At 43.6% G+C, this 25307-nt stretch overlaps 1 protein-coding gene across 1 annotated transcript in view; it reads right to left on the bottom strand.

Moving 5' to 3' along the window:
• SH3RF2 (SH3 domain containing ring finger 2) overlaps window positions 1-25307 on the bottom strand; it is a 280359-nt gene that overhangs the window by 21535 nt on the left and 233517 nt on the right. The window contains exon 7 of the mRNA XM_088443979.1: window positions 24871-25041. Coding sequence (XP_088300105.1) covers window positions 24871-25041 — 171 coding nt within the window. The remainder of the gene's footprint in view (window positions 1-24870; window positions 25042-25307) is intronic.

Genomic DNA, 25307 nt, shown 5'->3' with positions numbered 1-25307 from the left:
GTCATAGGATAGCATATAAAAGGTAATGGTAGCTACTGTGACGTCTTGGAAATGCCCAGATCTGCATAACTTGTAATCGGACATCTCGTGAGTCAGTTTAAACACCGGCTGGGCTGCTCATGGCAAGGCGATGTGAATTATCGGAGTTCAAACTGGGCATGATAGTGGGCGCCCGATGGAAAAGAAATTCCATTTACAAAGTTGAGCGGACATTCAAAATTCCACAATCTATGGTGTCATCGTGTGTTTCGGGAATACCTCATGGAAGGAATTACTACCCACCATGGACATCGCACTGGCCGACGACTGATGCTTAATGATAGTGACCAGCAGCGTCTGGACAGAATTGTCCGTGGTAACAGACAAGTGACACATCCACATACAATGCAGGAGGTACCAGATGCATTAAGGTCAGTGCAACGTTCTTTAGCTTCATTGGACACCAGAGTATCCCTGTTAACATTACACCACTGGACATAGCGCCTTACTTGGGCTTGTGACTTCGCTAATTAGACCCTGGAGGACTGACAACGTGGGGCATGGTCCAACGAGTCATGGTTCTAGTTGTTTCAGGCTGATGGTAGAGTTGGGCGTGGTGCCATGAATCCCAGTTATCAACAAGGCATTGTGCAAGCTGGTGGTGGTTTCATAATGGTGTGAGGTGTGTTCACGTGGCATGGATTGGGTCTGCTTGTCTGCCTGAACACGTCATTGACTGGTAACTGCTAAGCTGCTTTGTTTGATGACCTTTTGCGGCCCTTCATGGTCTTCATGTACTCCGACTTTGATGGAATATTCCAGCAGGATAATGCACCATGTCATTGGTCCCAAATTGTCCAGAATTGGTACGAGGTTCAAGTTCTGATGAATGGTTTGGCCACCACATTCATCCAACATGAACCCAATCGAGCATTTATAGGATGTGGTGGAGAGGTCCATTCACACCCAAGATCCTGTACTTGCAATTATCAGGGAGCTGTGGGAAGCTCCCCAGATATGTGGGTCAACATTTTTCGAGAGGTCGTCTGTCCACTTGTGGAATCGATGGCACGTTGAGTTGCTGCACTTTGCCGGGCTAGAGGGGGTCCTACACGATACGAGGGGGGTAAATTTACTAAAGTGACAGTTTTTAGAAGTGAGTTTAGGAGAGATGTTGCCCATAGCAACCAATCAGATTCTACTTAACATTTATCTAGCACCTTCTAGAAGATAATAGCTAGAATCTGATTGGTTGCTAAGGGCACCATCTCTTCTAAAAACTCTCACTTTAGTAAATTTACCCTAGGCCTCTGTCCAATTACTCTTGGCACTTCAGTGTATAATTGTTTTTAAAACATGACAATCACAGAAGGTACAAGGGAGAGTACTTGCTGTGGAATAAAAAGTAAAACATTTACCTCAGAAAAAATGTTTTCTAACAACAATTTGATTTAGAAAAAAAAAAAGACAACAATGAATTATATATTTTCAATCCACACCATATTTTGTTTTTCTATGATGAAGAAATGTATGCCTTTTGCATATTGCCAAAATTAAACTAACATTTTGATGAAAAAAAAATTCTATGCAAATGTTGATACATATGACATCTAAGGCATTCCAATGGTTCCGGCAGTGTTTTGCGATATTACATGTTTAGATTATTAACGCAAACTAGCTATGCGAAACAAACTCACGATTAAGTACATCTGACCAAAACTTATTCTCTGTAAAAAACATGTAGAAAGCAGTGACTGTCGCAAAATCTGCTTTGATAAATCAGCCTGTAAGGAATGAACAGTGAGCACCTGTTATTAATACTCTTATGTACATAACCTTATACATTGATTTGTACAGCAACTTTTGTCAAATGCATCGATTTGTCTCAGTCACCCTTTCACAGAAGCCTTTATTCATCCAGGCAAATGTTTGTTGTATTTAGACAATAAACAGTACTGCCCTGTAGGTAGAATAGTATCCTATTTGGAAAGTCCAGCTGTGTCACATTATTACATGATATAAGCATTTTACATACAATGACATAATGCAGACATGTAAAAAGAAAATTAAAATATACATTTGTCTCCCTGAAATAGTAGCAATCTTCTTGACACCCTGGGGGTATATTTACTAAAGTGAAAGTTTTTAGAAGTGGAGATGTTGCCTATAGAAACCAATCAAATTCTACTTAACATTTAACTAGCACCTTCTAGAATATAATAGCTAGAATCTGATTGGTTGCTATGGGCAACATCTCCACTTCTAAAATCTCTCACTGTAATAAATATACCCCCTAGCGATCTCCCTGATTGCACCATACCTCCACTATGAAGCTGTTATATATATAAAAAAAGCTGAGATATATACATTCATATGGGATCAGTAGTATCATTACCCTGCATTGATTATAAGGCACATATGGCTACCTGCATTGATTATAAGGCACATATGGCTATGGCTACCTGCATTGATTATAAGGCACATATGGCTATGGCTACCTGCATTTTCTGAAAAGTATCAGTGTGTTTTCATCTTACTAACTGCTTTGGGGCTCATTTACATTTGGATATACGCCTATTTTATGGCACACCTCAGATGTAGCAGTACCCGTCCACTTTACCGCCGCGCTCATAGGTGTTGCTTTCACAACTTCCCTGAAATGTTTTTTCAAAAGTAGACAAGTATGGAACAGATTAACGTGCCAATTACCTTATATAGCCTTTTCGCTTATATTTATCATACTGTTTGTTACAGTGTGTCAGTAGGGCTCCCATTCCAGCATGTTGTAGTGTAATATTCTTGTGTTAAGTTTACGCAGTGTATTCATATACTCATGCCTTTACTGCACTCCCAGACTTCCCAGGACAGTCTTGCTTTTCAGTGGATCCTATCCAAAATGGGCATTGTTGTTGGATCAGACTAGGGGTGTGCACCGGCCACTTTTCGTGTTTTGTGTTTTGGTTTTGGATCTGGATCTTTCTTCGTGTTTTGGATCTGGATTGGTTTTGCCAAAACCACCCTTCCGTGTTTTGGGTTCTGGGTTTTGTGTTTTGGATCTGTATTTTTTTAAAAAAAAGCATAAAAACAGCTAAAATCACAGAATTTGTGGGTTTTTCTGCTCCTATGCTATTATTAACCTCAATAACCTTAATTTCCACTCATTTCCAGTCTATTCTGAACACCTCACAATAGTGTTTTTATGTCCAAAAGGTTGCATCGAGGTAGCTGGATGACTATGCTAAGAGATACGAGTGGGCGGCACAAACACGTGGTCCATCTAGGAGTGGCACTGCAGTGGCAGACAGGATGGCAGTTTGAAAAACTAGGCCCCAAACTATACATAATTCAAAGAAAAAAAAGAGGTGCAAGATGGAATTGTCCTTCGGCCCTCCCACCCACCCTTATGTTGTATAAACAGGACATGCACACTTTAACAAACCAAACATTTCAGCGCCAGGGTCTGCCACACGACTGTGGCTGAAATGATTGGTTCGTTTGGGCCCCCACAAAACAAGCTGGCAATTAATCTGTCCCTGCACAAACTGGCTCTACGGAGGCAAGATGTCGTCCTCATCCTCCTCATCCACCGATTCCTCACCCTCTTCAGTGTTGTGTACATCCTCATCCTCACAGAGTATTAATTCGTCCCCGCTGGAATCCACAACCACAGGTCCCTCTGTACATTCTGGAGGCTGGTCTCCCTGGAAGAGTTGATAATTCATTTTATGAACATCATCTTCTCCACATTTTGTGGAAGCAACCTCCTACGCCTTTCGCTGACAAGGTTCCCGGCTGCACTAAACACTCTTTCGGAGTACACACTGGAGGGGGGGCAACTCAGGTAAAATAGAGCCAGTTTGTACAGGGACCTCCAAATTGCTTCTTTTTCCTGCCAGTACAGGTACGGACTGTCTGACATGCCTACTTGGATGCTGTCACCGATGTAATCCTTTAACAGACAGACGCATGCTTGTCGCTGCTGCTTTGAGGATGCAAGTGCGGCTACAGCCCACACAATTCACAAAGACAGAAAAAAGAAGAAGAATATTTTTATTGTTTGTGTAGCACACTTTGAGGGTGTCACCACCCTTTAACAGACAGACGCACGCTTGTCGCTGCTGCTTTGAGGATGCAGGTGGAATCTAGACGGGATTTGGAACCGGGGACACACTACCTCCATCAATTGTCTAAATCCCACTGCACTAATGGCAGATACCGGACGCACGTCTAACACCAACATAGCAGTCAAGGCCTCAGTTATACGTTTTGCTTCAGGATGACTGCTGTCGTACTTCATCCTCATCGCTAGGGACTGTTGGAGGGTCAATTGTTTAGTAAAAGTAGTGATGTTCCTACTTCCTCTCTGGGATGATGAACAACTCCCAGCAGCAGCAACAGCACTAGGAGGAAGTGGTTCTTGATCTTTCCCTATTTTATTTTTATCGGAGAAAGTTTGGTCCTCCATTTATGTTATATTGATATATACGTGCGGCTAAAGCACACACAAACACAGAAAATATTTTTTTATTTTTGCTGGAGAGTAGTGCACTTTGTGGGTTACACCACCCTTTAAGAAATGAGCCAGCCGGCTCTTTACTTATGGGACACAGGCGCACGCTTCGCGCTGCTCCTTTGTTGATGCACGTGCAGCCACAGTGCACACAATTCACAAACACAGAAAATAATTTTTTTTTTGGTTTGGACTGGAGTGTACTTTGGGGGTTACAGCACCCTTTAACGGTCAAGCCAGCCGGCCCTTTACTTATGACACAGGCGCACGCTTGGCACTACTTTGTTGATGCCCTTTCGGCTACTGCGCACACAATGCACAAACACAGAAAATATTTTTTTTTTTTTGGTTTGGACTGGAGTGTACTTTGGGGGTTACAGTACCCTTTAACGGTCAAGCCAGCCGGCCCTTTACTTATGACACAGGCGCACGCTTGGCACTACTTTGTTGATGCCCTTTCGGCTACTGTGCACACAATTCACAAACACAGAAAATATATTATTTTTTTAGCACTTGGGGGGAGCACCCCTGATGGACAGAGCACCCCCTGGACAACACTACAGCACCCCTTTAGGACTGGGACACTGCACAGGACTTTGGAGTGGACACAGCCCCTATGGAGAACTGACTGCACAACACAGTCCAGCCAGCCCCTATGGACTTTGAAGTAGTGGACACAGCCCCTATTAACAACAACAGCAGCACAGCACAACACAGCCAGCCCCTATGGACTTTGAAGTAGTGGACAACAGCAGCACTACACTACACTACACAGCCCAGCCAGCCCTAACTCCCACCCTCCCTCTTCACTGTCCACAGCCGAGTGAGAAAATGGCGCCGACGCGGGTACCTTATATAGGATCCAAAACCCGCGAGACTCGGAAGGCGGGATGATGACGTTTTGCCTCGATTTCAGATCCGAGTCAGGCGGGAAAAGTCGAGCCTGACTCGGATCGGACTCGGATCGGGGGGGTTCGGATTTCAGAAATCCGAACCCGCTCACCCCTAGATCAGACATGGTCTAATTTTTGTCTCTTTTGCCTCCTGGCATAGGTCATTTTGTTATATTGCTTTTTAAATAATCCTCTTCAATAAACATTAAGGCTTGTATTTAATTAGAAGCGAAAAGCCGAGATCTGATAAAAAGTATCGCCGATTGCGACTTTAAGTCAGGCGAAAACTCATCTCCGTATTCAATTCCATCCGCTGTTCGCTTACGCGGAAAGTCAAAGCAATGTAATAGGTGAAAAAGATCGCCTCTGAAAAGCAGGAGAAAAGTAGTGCACATTTTTTGTTTAGGCTGCAAAGGTGGGGAAACCACTCAGAACCCTCGGGACAGCCCCCAATGGACAACTGCATCAAACAATTCCTAAAAAACATTAAGCACACTCCAAAAAAGTACTTCACATTTTGGGGTGAAAAAGCACTAAGTGAGGGTACAAGTTCGCAAACTAGAAAAAGAAGGTTCTGGGGGTGCACTAAGAAGTGGTCAAGTGTTTTGGGGATTGCAGGTGCTTTTATGAGGTTGGAAATTCACTATTATTAAAGCTGCACTTTAGAGACTTTGGGGCAGATGTATGAAGCTCTGGAAAGTGATAAAGTGCAGAGTGATAACTGACCAGCCACTCAGCTCCCAACTGTCATTTTTCAAACACAGCCTTTAACATGACAGTTGGGAGCGGAGTGGCTGGACGGTTATCACTCTGCACTTTATCACCTTCCAGAGCTTCATACAACATGCTAGCACCCATTTCAGGTACCCCAAATATGACTGGACTACTTATTTTCTTCAAAGTATACTGCTTTATGCTATTCTTCACCACTTGTGCAAAGACGCGAATAAGCGGCAATTGTGCGAAGTACCCCAAACAGTTTTATTAGGGCTAATCGGGGCACTACTACATTTATCCCCAATGTTTCTGCATCTTTTTGGGGGGTTCAGGCTGATTCTGACACCACTTTTCGCCTGTTCTGACTTTGTGTGTTGCCGTTTTTGTGTCTTTTGGAATTGAATAGGGTGAATCGCGGGTACGCACACGATAAGTTTCCGCGGCTAAAATACGCAATGTAGGCGAAAAGTCAGGCAGGCAAAAGTTTATTGCATACCCAAAACTAATTGAATACGGCCCTAAGTTTTATAATGAAGCAATGAGCAATAGTATGAATAGTGAGAGTCAGTATAAAGATAAACAATACTTTTTATGTAGACATTATGGTAATAAAGGACACTATTGAAGGTAAATCTTCCCAGGGGAAATCTATAAAATTTGGGACTGTCTGGTAATTAAAGAACAAAATCTTTTTCAAAGCTCTGAAGCTTAAGTGCTACGGCTACAGGTTTACATATGTATTAAATGGAGGTCTATGGAGAAAATGTCATTTGATTCTGTAGATGTTGCCATGTTTACATCATTTATTTTTTGTTTCCTTTCAGAAAATGAAGATATTAATGTTTTTCATTTATTGTATAATCATGTATACAGTACTTTGTTCACTTTTACTAATAGCTGTGTCATTTATTATGTATTTGTTGTGCGCTCCGTTCTATGGGCCATATTCAATTAGTTTCGCATCGGCGAGAAAGTTCCGCCTGCCTGACTTTTCGCGTGTTTTGGACGCAAAAGCTTTTTGTGCGCACTCCCGATTGACTCCGTATTCAATTGTCAAACAGGCGAAAACAGGTCCTGGGGAATGTGAAACAGGCGAAAAGTGCAGGATGAATTGGGGGAATCACTCTGTACCCCAGACAGAGATGGGCTGACTGCGGAAATCATTATGGTAGTTTAGTATTAGCCCTAATTGAACAAGTTAGGGTACTTACAGTAAGTGGTGGTAATTGCTTGCTATTGGCGTCTTGGTAAAAGTGTTGAAGAATGGCATAAAGCAGTGTTTTTTTGAGAAAATAAGTAGTTCCATCATATTTGGGGTACTGGAAAATGGGTACTAGCATATTTTAATGTCTCTAAAGTGAAGTTTTAGAAAAAGTGAAATTCCTCCATCATACAAACACCTGCAATCCCCAAACATTTGGCCCCTTCTAAGAGCATCCCCAGAAGCTTATTTCAATAGTTTTTGAAGTTGTCCCCCCCACCCCACTTTTTCCATTTCACCCCAAATTTCTAAGGCATTTTTCTGGGGTGTTCCTGGGATTTTTCTTTACTTTTTGGGGTTCTGAGTGGTTTCCCAACATCTGCACCCCACTTGCACTTTTTTTTCTCCTGCTATTCTGTGGAGAGATTTTATCGCCTATTTCAGTGCATTGGCTTTTCGTATAGGTAAAAACGGAATGGAATTGAATACGCAGATACATTTTCAGGCGAAATTTCATACAAAAAAATGGTCGAAAACGGCTTTTCGCACCTAATTGAATACGGCCCTATGTCAGAGAAGTGCTTTGTGTAGAATGTTGTGTTAGGTTACACTTGGGAACGATTACAGACTATGGGCCTGATTCAGAGCCGTTCGCTATTTGCGGTCGTTCGTTCAAAAACAAGGGGTGGCTATTCAAATGATCCATTTGCAAATTGCAGTCTGTTCACACCTCTAAGTCTGAACGAGCGTGCAAAACATACGCTCGTTTATTTGTTAAAAACGCCCCCTGGCCGCTCGCACCATACGTCATGTCCGCTATTTATTAGATTAATCGAGTACATCGACCAGCGTATGAACTGCTCGCTATTCTTGTGGTTGGTTTTTGCTACCACAATCTTGCGAGCAGTTCTGGCTATAAAATAACCCAGTGACGTGGTCAATGACGCTGCTGCATTAATTATGCACACCCATAAAACGCCCGTTTTGACCTTTAAGCACGCCTGCGTTCTGATCTCCACTCCCCGTTTTCAAGCACCTTCCCCTGTTACCACCCACATACGCCTCATTCTGTCACTCAAAATAGCAGGCATTCGCTATATTGCGAGCACATGAATTTCGGCCGCACTGACTGGTTCGCGCATGCGTATAACGATCCGTACGCATGCGCAGATGTGCGAACATCGCTCGGAACGAGCGTACTGCCGCTAGCGAGTGGCTCTGAATGAGGGCCTATATCCTATATGGCTGTGCTATAAATAAATGTCAGAAGCATACTCTTCCATGCACAGATATACTCTCTGTATCCTCTGTACCTAAACTCAAATAAGCTACAGGAGGAAAAGTAAGGTGATATCTTGTTGTTTTTTTTATTACAAAGCACTGACATATTACATGGTGCTGTACATTGGGGCAATTACAACATGACACAAACAAATTACATACAAACATATGAAAGGAAAAGAAAAGGTAAAGATACCCAAATGAACTATAATATAAATATATGTCTGTGCCTTTTCTCCTTAAGTCATTGCATTGGTGCAGACAACCACTGGTTAGAGAGACACAGTTATGCAAGGATCTGGGGGTTCTCACCTCTGACATACCTAGACATGCCCAGACTGAGACATGACAAGTTGTGCAGGGAAGGGGCAGATGAGGTTTAACATAGATAAACAAAGATTAGTTAGGCAACGAGACACGGGTAACGGGATGTAGTCGGCATCCCGGCATGCAGGATGCCGACTGTCTAAATTAGGGGTGAGCGGGTTCGGATTTCTGAAATCCGAACCCCCCCGAGCCCCCCCGATCCGAGTCAGGCTCGACTTTTCCCGCCTGACTCGGATCTGAAATCGAGGCAAAACGTCATCATCCCGCCTTCCGAGTCTCGCGGGTTTTGGATCCTATATAAGGTACCCGCGTCGGCGCCATTTTCTCACTCGGCTGTGGACAGTGAAGAGGGAGGGTGGGAGTTAGGGCTGTGTAGTGTAGTGTAGTGTAGTGCTACTGTTGTCCACTACTTCAAAGTCCATAGGGGCTGGCTGTGTTGTGCTGTGCTGCTGTTGTTAATAGGGGCTGTGTCCACTACTTCAAAGTCCATAGGGGCTGGCTGGACTGTGTTGTGCAGTCAGTTCTCCATAGGGGCTGTGTCCACTCCAAAGTCCTGTGCAGTGTCCCAGACCTAAAGGGGTGCTGTAGTGTTGTCCAGGGGGTGCTCTGTCCATCAGGGGTGCTCCCCCCAAGTGCTAAAAAAATAATATATTTTCTGTGTTTGTGAATTGTGTGCGCAGTAGCCGCACGTGCATCAACAAAGTAGTGCCAAGCGTGCGCCTGTGTCATAAGTAAAGGGCCGGCTGGCTTGACCGTTAAGGGTGCTGTAACCCCCGAAAGTACACTCCAGTCCAAACCAAAAAAAAAATTATTTTCTGTGTTTGTGAATTGTGTGCGCAGTAGCCGCACGTGCATCAACAAAGTAGTGCCAAGCGTGCGCCTGTGTCATAAGTAAAGGGCCGGCTGGCTTGACCGTTAAGGGTGCTGTAACCCCCGAAAGTACACTCCAGTCCAAACCAAAAAAAAAATTATTTTCTGTGTTTGTGAATTGTGTGCGCAGTAGCCGCACGTGCATCAACAAAGTAGTGCCAAGCGTGCGCCTGTGTCATAAGTAAAGGGCCGGCTGGCTTGACCGTTAAAGGGTGCTGTAACCCCCGAAAGTACACTCCAGTCCAAACCAAAAAAAAATTATTTTCTGTGTTTGTGAATTGTGTGCGCAGTAGCCGCACGTGCATCAACAAAGTAGTGCCAAGCGTGCGCCTGTGTCATAAGTAAAGGGCCGGCTGGCTTGACCGTTAAAGGGTGCTGTAACCCCCAAAGTACACTCCAGTCCAAACCAAAAAAAAAATTATTTTCTGTGTTTGTGAATTGTGTGCGCAGTAGCCGCACGTGCATCAACAAAGTAGTGCCAAGCGTGCGCCTGTGTCATAAGTAAAGGGCCGGCTGGCTTGACCGTTAAAGGGTGCTGTAACCCCCGAAAGTACACTCCAGTCCAAACCAAAAAAAAATTATTTTCTGTGTTTGTGAATTGTGTGCGCAGTAGCCGCACGTGCATCAACAAAGTAGTGCCAAGCGTGCGCCTGTGTCATAAGTAAAGGGCCGGCTGGCTTGACCGTTAAAGGGTGCTGTAACCCCCAAAGTACACTCCAGTCCAAGCCAAAAAAAAAATTATTTTCTGTGTTTAGCCGCACGTATATATCAAATCGATATAACATAAATGGAGGACCAAACTTTCTCCGATAAAAATAAAATAGAGAAAGATCAAGAACCACTTCCTCCTAGTGCTGAAGCTGCTGCCACTAGTCATGACATAGACGATAACATGCCATCAACGTCGTCTGCCAAGGCCGATGCCCAATGTCATAGTAGAGGGCACATACAATCCCAAATGGCAAAGTTCAGGAAAATGACCTTGAAAAAGACATTTAAATCAGCTGAAGAGAAACGTAAACTTGCCAATATGCCATTTACGACACGGAGTGGCAAGGAACGGCTAAGGTCGATCCCTAGTATGTTCATGACTAGTGGTTCAGCTTCACATGACGATGGAAGCCCTCCTCCCACTAAAAAAATCAAAAGAGTTAAGCTGGCAAAAGCACAGTGAAGAACTGTGCTTTCTAAGAAGATATCACAAATCCCCAAGGAGAGTCCAAGTGTGGTGGTGGTTGCGATGCCTGACCTTCCCAGCACTGGACGGGAAGAGGTGGCTCTTTCCACCATTTGCACGCCCCCTGCAAGTGCTGAAAGGAGCACCCACAGTCCACTTGCTGATATGCAAATTGAAGATGTCACTGTTGAAGTACAACAGGATGAGGATACTGGTGTAGCTGGCGCTGAGGAGGAAGTTGGCGAGGAGGATTCTGATGGTGATGTGGTTTGTTTAAATCAGGCTCCGGGGGAGACAGTTGTTGTCCGTGGGATGAAAAAGCCCATCACGGTCATGCCTGGGCAGAAGACCAAACATTCCACCTCTTTGGTCTGGCAATATTTCTATCCAAATCCGGACAACAACTGTCTTGCCATATGTACCATATGTAAAGGTGAAATAAGTAGGGGTAGGGACGTCAACCACCTAGGAACATCCTCCCTTATACGGCACCTGCAGCGCGTTCATAAAAAGTTACTGTCAAGTTCAGAAACTTTGGCTAAGACCGTAAGCAGTCCAGGGACACCTAAATCCCGTTGTCCTGTTGTATCCAAGCGCCTGCAAACCACACCGTCAACTCCCTCCTCGTCAATTTCCTCCTTAGTCAGGATCGGAAGTAGTCCTGCAGGCCATGTCACTGGCATGACTGACTCTCCTATCCGGGATTCCTCTGGAGGATCCTGCATTGCTACGCCTACTGCTGCCGCTGCTGCTGTTGCTGCTGCTGGGAGTCGTTCATCATCCCAGAGAGGAAGTAGGAACACCACTACTTTTACTAAACAATTGACCCTCCAACAGTCCTTAGCGAGGAGGATGAAGTACGACAGCAGCCATCCTGAAGCAAAACGTATAACTGAGGCCTTGACTGCTATGTTGGTGTTAGACGTGCGTCCGGTATCCGCCATTAGTGCAGTGGGATTTAGACAATTGATGGAGGTAGTGTGTCCCCGGTTCCAAATCCCGTCTAGATTCCACTTCACTAGGCAGGCGATACCGAGACTGTACAGAAACGTCAGAAAAAGTGTCCTCAGTGTCCTGAAAAATGCCGTTGTACACAATGTCCACTTAACCACGGACATGTGGACAAGTGGAACAGGGCAGACTAAGGACTATATGACTGTGACAGCCCACTGGGTAGATGTATCACCTTACGCAGCAACAGCAGCAGCGTCACCAGTAGCAGCATCTCAGAAACGCCAGCTCGTTACAAGGCAGGCTACGCTGTGCATCACCGGTTTCAGTAAGAGGCACACCGCCGACAACCTCTTAGAGAAACTGAGGGAAATCATCGCCCAGTGGCTTACCCCACTTAGACTCTCCTGGGGATTTGTGATATCTGACAACGCCACCAATATTGTGCGGGCATTACATCTGGGCAAATTCCAGCACGTTCCATGTTTTGCTCACACAATAAACTTGGTGGTGCAGAATTTTCTGAAAAGCGACAGGGGCGTGCAGGAGACGCTTTGGGTGGCCCGAAAAATTTCTGGCCACTTTCGCCATTCAGCGACTGCGTGCCGAAGACTGGAGCGCCAGCAAACACTCTTGAACCTGCCCCGCCATCACCTGAAGCAAGAGGTTGTGACGCGGTGGAACTCAACCCTCTATATGCTTCAGAGGATGGAGGAGCAGCAAAAGGCCATACAAGCCTATACATCCACCTATGACATAGGCAAAGGAGGGGGTATGCACCTGACTCAAGCGCAGTGGAGAATGATTTCCGTGTTGTGCAAGGTTCTCCAGCCCTTCGAACTTGCCACACGTGAAGTCAGTTCAGACACAGCCAGCTTGAGTCAGGTCATTCCCCTCATCAGGCTTTTGCAGAAGCAGCTGGAGAAAGTGAAGGAGGAGCTAAGACAGAGCGATTCCGCTCAGCATGTGGGACTTGTGGATGAAGCCCTTCATTCGCTTTGCCAGGATTCCAGGGTGGTCAATCTGTTGAAATCAGACCACTACATTTTGGCCACCGTGCTTGATCCTAGGTTTAAAGCCTATGTGGTGCCTCTCTTTCCGGCCGACACAAGCCTGCAGAGGTGCAAAGACCTGCTGGTGAACACACTGTCAGCTGAAGCGGAACGTGACACGTCAACGGCTCCTTCTTCATTTTCTCCCGCAACTGGGGCTGCCAGGAAAAAACTTAGGTATCCTAAGCAACCCGCTGGCGGTGATGCAGGGCAGGCAGGACCAAGTTTGGACATCTGGTCCGGACTGAAGGACCTGGCAACAATTTCTGACATGTCTACTGTCACTGCATATGATACTGTCACCATTGACAGAATGGTGGAGGATTACATCGGTGACAGCATCCAAGTAGGCATGTCAGACAGTCCATACCTGTACTGGCAGGAAAAAGAGGCAATTTGGAGGCCCCTGTACAAGCTGGCTCTATTTTACCTGAGTTGCCCCCCCTCCAGTGTGTACTCCGAAAGAGTGTTTAGTGCAGCCGGGAACCTTGTCAGCGAAAGGCGTAGGAGGTTGCTTCCACAGAATGTGGAGAAGATGATGTTCATCAAAATGAATTATCAGCTCTTCCAGGGAGACCAGCCTCCAGAAGGTACAGAGGGACCTGTGGTGGTGGATTCAAGTGGGGACGAGTTAATACTTTGTGAGGATGAGGATGTACACACTGAAGAGGGTGAGGAATCGGTGGATGAGGAGGATGAGGATGACATCTTGCCTCCGTAGAGCCAGTTTGTGCAGGGACACATTAATTGCCAGCTTGTTTTGTGGGGGCCCAAACGAACCAATCATTTCAGCCACAGTTGTGTGGCAGACCCTGGCGCTGAAATGATTGATTTGTTAAAGTGTGCATGTCCTGTTTATACAACATAAGGGTGGGTGGGAGGGCCCAAGGACAATTCCATCTTGCACTTCTTTTTTTTCTTTGCATTATGTACAGTTTGGGGCCTAGTTTTTCTAACTGCCATCCTGTCTGCCACTGCAGTGTCACTCCTAGATGGGTCACGTGTTTGTGCCGCCCACTCGTGTCGCTTAGCATAGTCATCCAGCTACCTCGGTGCAACCTTTTGGACATGAAAACACTATTGTGAGGTGTGAGGTGTTCAGAATAGACTGGAAATGAGTGGAAATTAAGGTTATTGAGGTTAATAATAGCATAGGAGCAGAGAAACCAACAAATTCTGTGATTTTAGCTGTTTTTATGCTTTTTAAAAAAAAAATACAGATCCAAAACACAAAACCCAGAACCCAAAACACGGAAGGGTGGTTTTGGCAAAACCAATCCAGATCCAAAACACGAAGAAAGATCCAGATCCAAAACCAAAACACGAAAAGTGGCCGGTGCACACCCCTAGTCTAAATACCGGCTCCGAAATCCCGACAGGTCGGGATCCCGGCACCAGTATCTAGGCTGTCGGCATCCCGAATGGTAAGTATCGGGGTGCAGAGGAGGGTAGCGTTCGGTAGCGAAGTTAGATTTAGGCATTAGGGGGAGGGTTAGGGTCCGTGAGGGAAGGTTAGGATTAGGGTGCGGGGAGTGGGGGGTTAGATTTAGGCACTAGGGGTGGAAGGTTAGGTTTAGGCACCGGGGAGGGGGTCTTAGTTTTAGGGTGCAGGGAGGAGGTTAGATTTAGGTACTGGGAAGGGGGGGTTAGGGTAGGGGAAAAAACAAACAAAAAAAAAAAACACTTACCTTGCATTGCAATGGGCGTCTGTATTCTGGCTGTTGGGGTGCCGCAGTCGGTATTCTGAACAGCGCCATACCCAACCCTGGATAACACTTACGTTGCTAATGGCTCTATAATGTGATACATTCTGGCCGGGGCGTAGACAAAACAGGCATAGCAAAATTTTATATTATGCCCTATAGTAGTGCCCTAGTTCACATTATGTCACATTGTATGGCTGCCAGTACACATTATGCCACACAGTACCCCCAATTTACATTATGACATAGTGTCCCTAGTTCATACTATGCTACACTATAGTGCGTCCAGTTCATATTGTGCCACATTCCAGTGCCCCAGATCATGATATATCACACTATAGTGCCTCCACTTCACATTCTTCCACATTAGTGTCCTAGTTCATATTCTGTATCATTATAGTGCTCTCCAGTTCATATTATACAACATTACAGTGCCCCTTACCATTATAACATCCACTACACACACCTCTCACTGAAATTGGAATGTCTCCCCATTCAGACTGGGCAATGGATCACACCCAATTGCTTAGCAGGCAAATCTGGGAAATTGCTATGCAACTACAGTATAAAACCTGGGGCCAGGGCCCCCTAAGGCTCTGGGCCCCATGGTAATGGCACCCACTATAGCTACATCCTTGCATTTTGGAAATTTTGACATTTAAACCGAGCTTTTTAATCTAGTGGACAAACATCTGAGCAGCAGCTCTCAGCACAGGCAGCTGCTATAATCCTGGGAAGCACAAAAGGGAGGCTACAAACATGGTCACTAATTAGACCACATCTGGAACATGAGATGTAGTTTTGGGTACCTACCTCTAAGAAGGACATAGACGTTGACAGCTTAGGGTTGTTTACTTTAGAAATAATGTAACCCATGATGTAACCTATGAACAGATATATGCAAGTTATGTTCAAAGATCTGTCACACAATCTTTTTGTAATTTGGCGCTGGTTGGTGACAGCATGAACACACAAAAGGGGCCTGACTCGGTCAGGTTATCGACTTTACATCTCATGTACCTGTATGGTGGAGGCAGAGTGACTAAATTAATCTAAATATTAATTAAATAATTTACAAGAAACTGGTTCTGTAGCTATCATTATTATATGGCATTATTAGGAAGATTGATCTAAGTAATGAATCTCATTGCCATTATATAGAGCCAGGGAGGAACTTTAATCTCATTAGGGGTCCATTCATCACCCTACAATGATTTTTTTTTTTATTGATTTTACATAAATGTTATTTATAAGTGACCACCCCATTCATTAAACTAGCACCACGGGAGATATCACTGATGTCTCCTGGTTACAGTCCTGCCACGATCATTTCCACACTCTCTATACTTTAGTATAGCGATGTAGAAATTAGGCTATTCATCAAGTTCCGAAAATCATATATTTTTGGGGAATTTGACTGTGGCGTACAGCCCCCTAATTGTTTATAAACTGCTATTTACATGACATCTTGTCCACCAGCGGGATATCCATCACTGCTTGCATCGGCTGTGAGCTCCTGCTCCATCCCCCTTGTGCTCCTGTCAGCACTGTTGTTGGCTTATTTTAGCAAGTGCCACTGGCCCGTTATTATACCAGCCTGTGCCCCCCTATGGTGCCCAGCTCTATGTTTGTGCCCCAAGCCATTACCCAGGAATGTAAACTTACCTTTGGTAATGAGTCTTCTGACCCTGCGGCTGCCTGCAGACACGTTGCCCACACTTCTGCCTTCTATGAACAGCAGCGGTGTTAAATTAGATCAGGCAGAGCAAAGTACCTCCATTCTGAAAAGCTGTGTCCACAATGACAATGACAGCTTTTCTGAAGGGATACTTAGGTAGAGGAGGAATGATGAATGCCTCCGTTATTTAGGTAGAACTCTAAGTGAGTTCTAAACTTAATGAACTCATCATCATTTAATGATGAATAGACCCCTAAGTGTGTTAGCTGGGGAGTCGGGCTTACAGGTCCATGGATAACATCTAATTCATGGAAACAGGTACAAATACTAACAAATTCATACTGTAAGTATTAGTAATAATCTCGTATAAACATGCAGAGAAAACTCACATCTGTTATTCCAATGCATGTCATTAGAGAGAAACATAGTAAGCATGTCTCTGTTTTAGTCTCATTCTACACATTCAGGGTCTACATAATACAATGAGAGCAGATACATTATTTAGATTAGTTACTACATTTAGTGTCACTGGTAGGACAATAAGTAGAATGTGTATGCAGCATTAAAACCAAAATTAATTCTAGGAAAGTTTAGCTTTAAGCCATCACATCCAGACTTCCTTCTTTCGTCAGTTAAAGCATATTTATATTTTTTAATTAAAGGAGGAGGCATCTGTAAAAATAAGCAAACATGTATCTTTTCCCTGTAGCGTGCGGTTAAAGTCTAACGTCTAATAATTCAACCTAAACTATGCCATACGGTACAATTTCAACTTTCTTGGCTAGTGTTATATGCTGTTGCCTAGTGATCCTGATTTATAGTTTAATAATATTGCTAGTCCCTGGCAGAGCACCCAACGCACCAATTCATGTCATTAGTAGGGACATTCTGGGAGAAACAAAGGGCTCTGGATGTTGATATGTCACCACAGCGGCAGCATTGTGCTCCTTATTATAGTTCTATTTATGTCTTCTCTTGTACTTAGTTTTTATTGTTATGGTTTGGAGGGGAGGGTAATGAAGAGGCTTTAAAATGAGCATTGTGAACACAAACCGCAATTTCCATTCCCTTGCTGGAATATTTCAAGCATACTGGTCAATGAGAATTCATGGAGCACAACCACATGAATATGAAAGCAGGGAAAGTGCTCTATGGAGCTAAAGTGTGATGTAACCGTGTATAAGAGATTTACAATCAGGAGTTTTAAGCCAAAACAGAGAGCACAAATAGCAGGATTAGAATGAACAAAGGAGAAAGTCTGTTTTTAAAAGATCATGGGGTAAATGTACTAAAATTAGAGTTTTTAGAAGTGGAGATGTTGCCCACAGCAACCAATCAGATTCTAGCTATTATCTTTTAGAAGGTGCTAGATAAATGATAAGTAGAATCTGATTGGTTGCTATGGGCAGCATCTTCACTTCTAAAAACTCTAACTTTAGTAAATGTACCCCCAAAATTCTGGACGTCACTGCTAAAGACATCATATGCGCATGGCAAAATACTGTACATGTATGTTTCAATGGTCCATCCAAAACACATCATGGTGTAGCCCTCATTTCCGCACTCTGGAGCAGCATTTGCAAAGTAAAGGAGACATTCCATGTGCGAAGTGGGGTAAAATATCCTCAGATGTGCATCGTGTACAAACCACAGCAAAGTCCAACATCCTATAGCTTTAGAACCACCCTTATCTGCAATGAAATACCTCATTTATGTCTTTAGTACATTTCTAAGAGAAGGGATATTGGGTTGGTTTTTATCACGTGTTATCAGCGTGAAGCTATTTATTAAGTTGCATGGCATGGTGGAGAAAAGCATTTGTAGATGCATTTGACAATATTTATTTTTATCTACAGTATTATGGTAAAATGGGCTGGGTCCTAGGGGCCCCTATCAATTATACAGTATTGAGACCATAGGAGTAGCACATTTGGTACCAGTTTTTTGGGAAAGCATAAAAAAAAGACACAGTGGAGCCATTTATTTTAAATCACATTTCCTTCTTTATTGCACATTTCTTACACAAACTTTTTGTGGTTCTCTATGATTTTAGGAATATTTCGCTGGTTTCTCAAAAATTCCTGTTACTATTAGAAATACATTAAAATAAGAGCTGTGTGTGGCACCCAGTGTTTTGGTTTTGGCAAGACCACCTTCAAATGTTATGGTTTTGGTTTGGGCAAAACCACCCTCAAGTGTTTTGGTTCAGATTTGGTTTGGGATTTATTTAAAATTTAAAAAAAACAGCTACAATCATGTAATTTGGACCAGTTTACATACAATCCAAAACCTGAGATTCGTTTTTTAAATCTGAGTTCTGAACTTACAGCAGACCCGAGCAGGGACTCTGTTCTACTCGGAACTCTAAAGTGATCCGAGCTGAGACTCGATTTGGCTCGGCTCCCAAAGTTCAGGTATTCAGGAAAATCAAACCGCATATCTCTAATTAAAAGTTATGTTTTAAACATGTGCCAATACAAGACTATACGTACTTTTTCTCTCAGTTTGTTTTATATGTATGAAATATGCTTTCATTGATTGTTACTGGCAGCACCCCGAAAACTGTACACCATTGGGTATAAAAGTAATAAGGGCTCAATCAGATATTGATTGATACTATATACTTGTGCTGAGGTTTTCCGTTACTAGATTTTTACTTTTCCAGACATGCATTGTGATGGATTCCAGATCTGTACAAACTGTTGTGTAAAGACAGTCCATGAAAATGTGGAATTGGGGCACTCACGTGTACAGTATATACACAATGTGGTGCAGTAGGCACAAAGCAGTGGGAAAGATTACAGTATGATGCAGTCCCATATTTTTTCAATTTGAAAATGACTCAAATTGGTTCTTATTCTGAGCTGAATGCAAAGTGCGGCAAATGCAGATGTCTGCGGTGATATCCGTACGCCATTATGCACCGACTCTCCCATGAGTCGTATCGGTTTCGTGTGTCCATACGGTAACTGTCCAGTTGCCACTCAAACGCCCAGTTCATGAAAAGTGAAGTACGCATGGAGATCCTACTTGCCAGTCGCTCCTTGCCACTGCAAACGCTTTGTGCGATGTACGTTCAGACTATATTTTCTGTTTCTAGCACATGCGCAGTTGGCGGACAATAGCGAGACTGGTCTGCTTTGCACTTGTTCCAACTCAAAATAATGGCCATTATTAGGTCTATGTACTAAGCAGTGTTAGGAGACAGAGTGAAAAGTGATAAGGTGCCAGCCAATCAGCTCCCAACTGTCATCTCACAGGCTGGGTTTGAAAAATGACAGTTGAGAGCTGATTGGCTGGCACCTTATCACTTTTCACTCTGTCTCCTAACACTGCTTAGTAAACAGACTCCTATATCTTATATGAGCTTAGTTCTGACTCACTAGTTAGTAAAGAGATGATGTCACCTCCAGCAAACAGTGATTACATTGTTGCATTGCAGTGCAAACATGATGTATAGAAAAATATTGTGATGGCTTAAAAGTCAAAAGAAAAAATTCTATCTGCTTGGCGCATAATCCTTAGATAAATCAAACAGCAATTCAAGATACTATTCACATCTTCAAGGCATTTTTCTCCATTACTGATGCAGCAACTACAACTTTGGTTTACACCCCTAACATTAGCTATGCGCAATTATAAAGATGACAGCAATACATCACCGATGTCTATTGCAGCGGCCAGTTATGATACCACTTAAAATGAACTAATGCATTTTTTCCCCGTCGATTTCATGTTTCGCATATAATTCCCTTTGGTTTTTCTCAAGGTAGAATTCAATTTTTCCCACAAACTTACATTTATAGCAGAGTGTAAGAGAAACAGGGTAAGCTACAGAATGCATTGAGGCAGACAAACTATATAATTACACAATCCAAATATGTCATTTCTATGCATTTTAGTGTATAGCGGAAAAGTATTTCAAAACAGTGCACAGAACATTTAAGAGCCTTTCAAGTGTATAGCTTTTTAAAAACAAATGTGTTTATTTCTATACACTGAATGCACATAAAATAAAATTTGCAATCATTTTTCTTCATGGAGCGATTATTATAACAAGTGCTCAATATATACAGTATAGTGTAAAGTTGTGTACAAGTGAAAACCACCATTAGAGCATCAGCAATGGATACTGGAATGCTCCTACTTTCTCTTCTGTCTTAGGGCATACATGCCTACTCTCACGTCAGGCTTACGATTTTTTGGGTAACCCCCCTGCACCCCTGGTAGAGCAGGCATTTCTCCCGCATTCTGCCCACTTCCTAGTTTGCAGAATGGGGAGAATTTACGTGGCGATCGCGGGTCCCCGTGTAGGGGACAGGGCTTAATGACGCGATTCTTCATTAATTGCGTCATTTAGCCACACACCCTATTTAAATATGCACCAATCGCGGCAAGTTTCCATGCAGGGGCGGGGTTTAATGACGCAAACTAACAGGCCCTGCCCCCGTCGCAACCCAACTGCTTCTCTAGGGGAGGAGAAAAAAAAAAGTAGGCAAGTATGTCTTAGGGGCACAATTATTAATTATCGGCTTCTAGACCCAATAGTTATTTATTATCGTGACAATAAGAAACTGAAGATCGCCCAAATGTTTTAAAAATGATATGCAGGGACAGGGACTTCACTTCTAACATCTCGCAGGGATGTTCCTTTTGAAGTTATTGGTCATATGATCACTTCACTTCTACTTTGCGAGCCGGGCACGATACTGCCCATGCTCTGTCTGCTGACCGCGCATGTGCGAATGGAGATTCCCTCTCTTTGTACTTTTTGCAAAATGTAGCCTATAACAGATAATGCCATCTGGAAATTACTAGTGCCAAGCTCCAAAGTAGCTTGGTAAATTCTGCAATTAAGCAGCCCCGATCAAAAATGGGGAATCACAGCAGATATCTCCAATAGCTGCTGTGGTCCCCCATAGATACAGCCATGGGATAATTGAAAATTTCGGTTGGTATGCTCAAAAAGTTCAGAAAAACCCTATGGCACATGCGTTACACAGACGTGCTGGTGCGATTGGGACAGACGGCATCAGAAAGGTGGTGGAAAATTGATCGGCGTGACAGGGAGATGGCTTGAAGTCAATGAAAAAAGTTATGGGAGTGTCGCAGACGTGTCATCGCAAGCGGCAGCGTTCACAGATGTACAACTGTAGGCACAGGAGGCCATAGTCAGTTTTGATGGTGCGACCGATGGAGGTGTAGAAGGATACACTAATCGGTATTACAGCATGCACAGGCGTTAAAGGTGGGCATTTCAGTCCTTGCACATTTGGCCACATGGATGTACACAAGGGAAGGGGTTTGTATGCCATGTACATTAATTCGCAGACAGGAGACCACCAACATACACTTCTGCATTCACTTTTACATCTCAGGCCTTAAATGTCCAGCACAGAAAGGTATATGCCAAGTTCAACTTTCTATTAGTGAAATAGTTTAGAGGAGGAGGAGGAGGGGGAGAGAGGGAGACTTACTGTACTGTTTAAATTGCACAATGATTTTGTTTTCATTTTGAGTTTTCTGATGGTTCCTTTCTAATCATATAATAGAAATAAATCAATAAATGTAATTGGCGGTTAGGACAGAGACTAAAATCTGTTCTTGGACCCTCTGGTTATGCAGAATTTATTATTTATTACCACTTATTTATATATAGCGCACACATATTCCACAGCATTTTACAGAGAATATTTGCCCATTCACACCAGTCCCTGCCTCAGTGGAGCTTACACTCTATATTCCCTACCACATGTGCACACTCTAGGGTTTATTTATTAACAGTTTCTTATATAGCGCAGCATATTCCGTTGCGCTTTACAATTGGAACATTAACAGAACAAAACTGGGTAATAACAAACAGATATATAGGTAGGAAGGCCCTGCTCGCAAGCTTACAATCTATGTTGGGAGCCAAATGAATCTACAAATGTGTCCTCATACATCTAGGTAAATTTACTAAAGTGAGAGTTTTAAGAAATGGAAATATTGCCCATAGCAACCAATCAGATTCTACTTTACATTTAAATAGCATCTTCTAGAGAAAAATAGCTAGAATCTGATTAGTAAATATACCCCCTAGTCTGCACCATGCTAGATGCCTGGCATGATTGAGCTGCCAAGTCCCGTGCGACTCTGCTGAGTTGTTTTTTCGGACGAAAATGCATCTTGGTCACAATGCAATGCAACTAGGATGCACCAGGAGACTGCACTGATTGTTTTGGTATGCAGCAATTGTATACTGTATCTGTGTGCGACTGAGTCTGTAAATGAAGCACAAGGTACAGCTTGGCGTGGAAAAAAGCCGCAGTTGCTGCAACACAGCACTTTGTATACTGATTCAGACTCAATGAGTAAAATAGCCCAGGAGAACTTTATTTGCTACAGATAAAGTTTTTCTTTTTTTAGATTCATCACATCAGCAACTGTTTTGCATGCTTACATTTAATATGAACCTAGCATCTGTGTTTCCTTCTATAAGGCTAATCTGGCTTCCCTGAATGAAAGACAATGCTTATAATTATATATCTGCAGACATTAAGGCTCTATATGCCCCAGTTATTGATGGGTTGTTATCAGGGCCGGATTAAGGGGGGGAGGGGCGACAGTGGCGGTCGTCCCGGGGTCGTCACTAGCGCACGAAGCCCTACGCCGGCCAAAGTGAGGGCGGAGCCTGTATGGCAAGCCCCGCCCCCATATCACCCGCGAATCGCTGCATTACGGCACGAGGCCTGAGGTGAGGTGCTGCTGCATTAAAATTTAAGTCTGTGTACTAATTTATTGTGTATGTGTTAGTGTGTAAGTGTTATTATATATACAGTGTGTCTGTATAAATGTGTATGTATGTGTGTTAATGTGTATACTGTATATGTGTGTGTGTGTGTGTGTGTGTGTGTATAGTAGGCTCCATGTGGCTTGGTGGGGGGCCCCACAACTTAGTTGTTCCAGAGCCCCCATAAGCCTTAATCCGGCCCTGGTTGTTGTGCCTATGTTAGAAAAAAACTTACTTAAACTATATATAAGGGAGAAACAGTGGAGTAAATCCAATTTGGCTTTGCCTTGTAAATGACTGCAACTTTACAAAAACGATCAAGATCAGTCTGCATCCCGCACCTCCGGCAGACTCGATCTCTATTACATCCCGCCCAACATGTCTAAGACTGAGCTGATCATCTCCTTGCCCTCCCGCATAACCTCACCTGCAACAATTTCATTATCTATTGACAGCATAACCATCTCCTCTAGCTCCTAATATCACTGTCTTGGAACCTCTCTCACCCTGGAAGCAGCTAAGACCCTCATCCACACTGGTCATCTCCAGATTGGACTACTGTAACCTCCTCCTATTTGGCTTCCCTGACGCCCACCTCTCTCCACTCCATGTGCCCAGCTCATCTTCCTCTCCAAACGTACTACATCTGCCTCCCCTCTCCTACAAGCCCTACTCTGGTTCCCCTTCAGAACCTAATTCAAGCTTCTCACACTCACAAAACACTCACCCAATCCTCTCCCAGTTGTATGTCTGACCTCATCTCCCTTCACACTCCAACCCTCCCTCTTCACACCTAAAATGAATGTGGCCTCTCCTGCCAACAGATTACTTCCTCCCACTCCCGCCTCCAAGATTTTGACCATGCTGCTCCCACCCTCTGGAATTCTCTCCCTATCAGACTTTCCACTTCTTTACAAAACTTCAAACAGGCTCTCAAGACCCACTTCTTCAACAAAGCCATCCTGCTCTCATCCTAACCCACCCCCGTATGCGCAATGTCTACCCCATCGTATCATCCCCGTCTGTCTGCCCCTCCCCTTTAGAATGTAAGCTTTCACGAGCAGGGCCCTTTTCCCTTATATGATTTTCCTTCCCTTACTATCATCTACTCCATACTCCCTACGTTGGTTTCTGCCATCCAGCTGCTTATATGAGTGTTACGACCGCTGATGCAGCAATGTTTATAAACCATTTACTTATAATGTATTGTCTTGTACTGTAATGCTGGGTACACACTGGCAGATATATTGGCTGATCAATTGATCGGTCAATATATTGGGTGCCTGTCGGCCATTATGTACTAGCGATATATCTGAACGTTGTCGTTCACAGACATATCGCGTTGGCTGTGCTGCACAGCCGATGGCAGATATATATGCAGATATATCTGTCCATCATGCTGTGTGTACGGGTGGTCTGCCGACTGCCCCTACTCTTGCAGCAGAGGACACGGGGAGGGGGACGGGACACCCCCTGGACAGCAGGACCCACAGCCAGAAAATAGTTGATGGTTGCTCAGTGTGTTTGAACAACCCTCATTTGTAGATATAACTGCAGATCACTCAATCTGCAGATAAATCTGTCAGGTGTGTACCCAGCATAAGTCACTATTTTCTTGTTTTTGCTTATTTATTTATTTATGCACTATATTAAGCGCTGCGGAACACTTGTGGGGCCATATAAATAAAGGATAATAAAAATAATTAGTAGAGGTTATCCTTTAATTCTGGAAACAGTATAGCAGCCGCATTACACTAACCTGTTAACAGGATTAACACAATGGCTGGGGAAGATACCAATTTTGCCAGTGACCAATGAAACCCCACGGAGCCAACCTTCCTGGACTTTCCCCAGGATACGAATGCCTTCTCCCTTCTGGAGGTCCATCTCATCAGGTCCATGAGCTGTGTATGGTTGGAGAGCTACACACCTGTCAAAGGATAAAAGGATAAGAAATGCTCTAATATGCTGCTACCTGAATTGAGGCTCTGCTATACTATAATATTCTCAACCAGGAAAAATTCCTGCAGGCATGCAAGCAGATAAGTAAAAATACAAAAATAATAACTTTATTAAATGAACATGTCATGATGACTGTGTATGAGAATACCAAAATGACGATTTAATAAAGTTACTTTTTTTTTTGATTTATGAGCAGTAGAAAGACTTTTCCAGTTCTGTTCGTGTAGAGTATTG

This window comes from Taudactylus pleione, unplaced genomic scaffold, assembly GCF_031769625.1.
Source record: "Taudactylus pleione unplaced genomic scaffold, aTauple2 ptg000342l, whole genome shotgun sequence".
NCBI classification, from domain to species: Eukaryota; Metazoa; Chordata; class Amphibia; order Anura; family Myobatrachidae; genus Taudactylus; species Taudactylus pleione.
The sequence above is the reverse complement of the archived record's forward strand: the minus strand, read 5'-3'. Positions and strand labels throughout refer to the sequence as shown.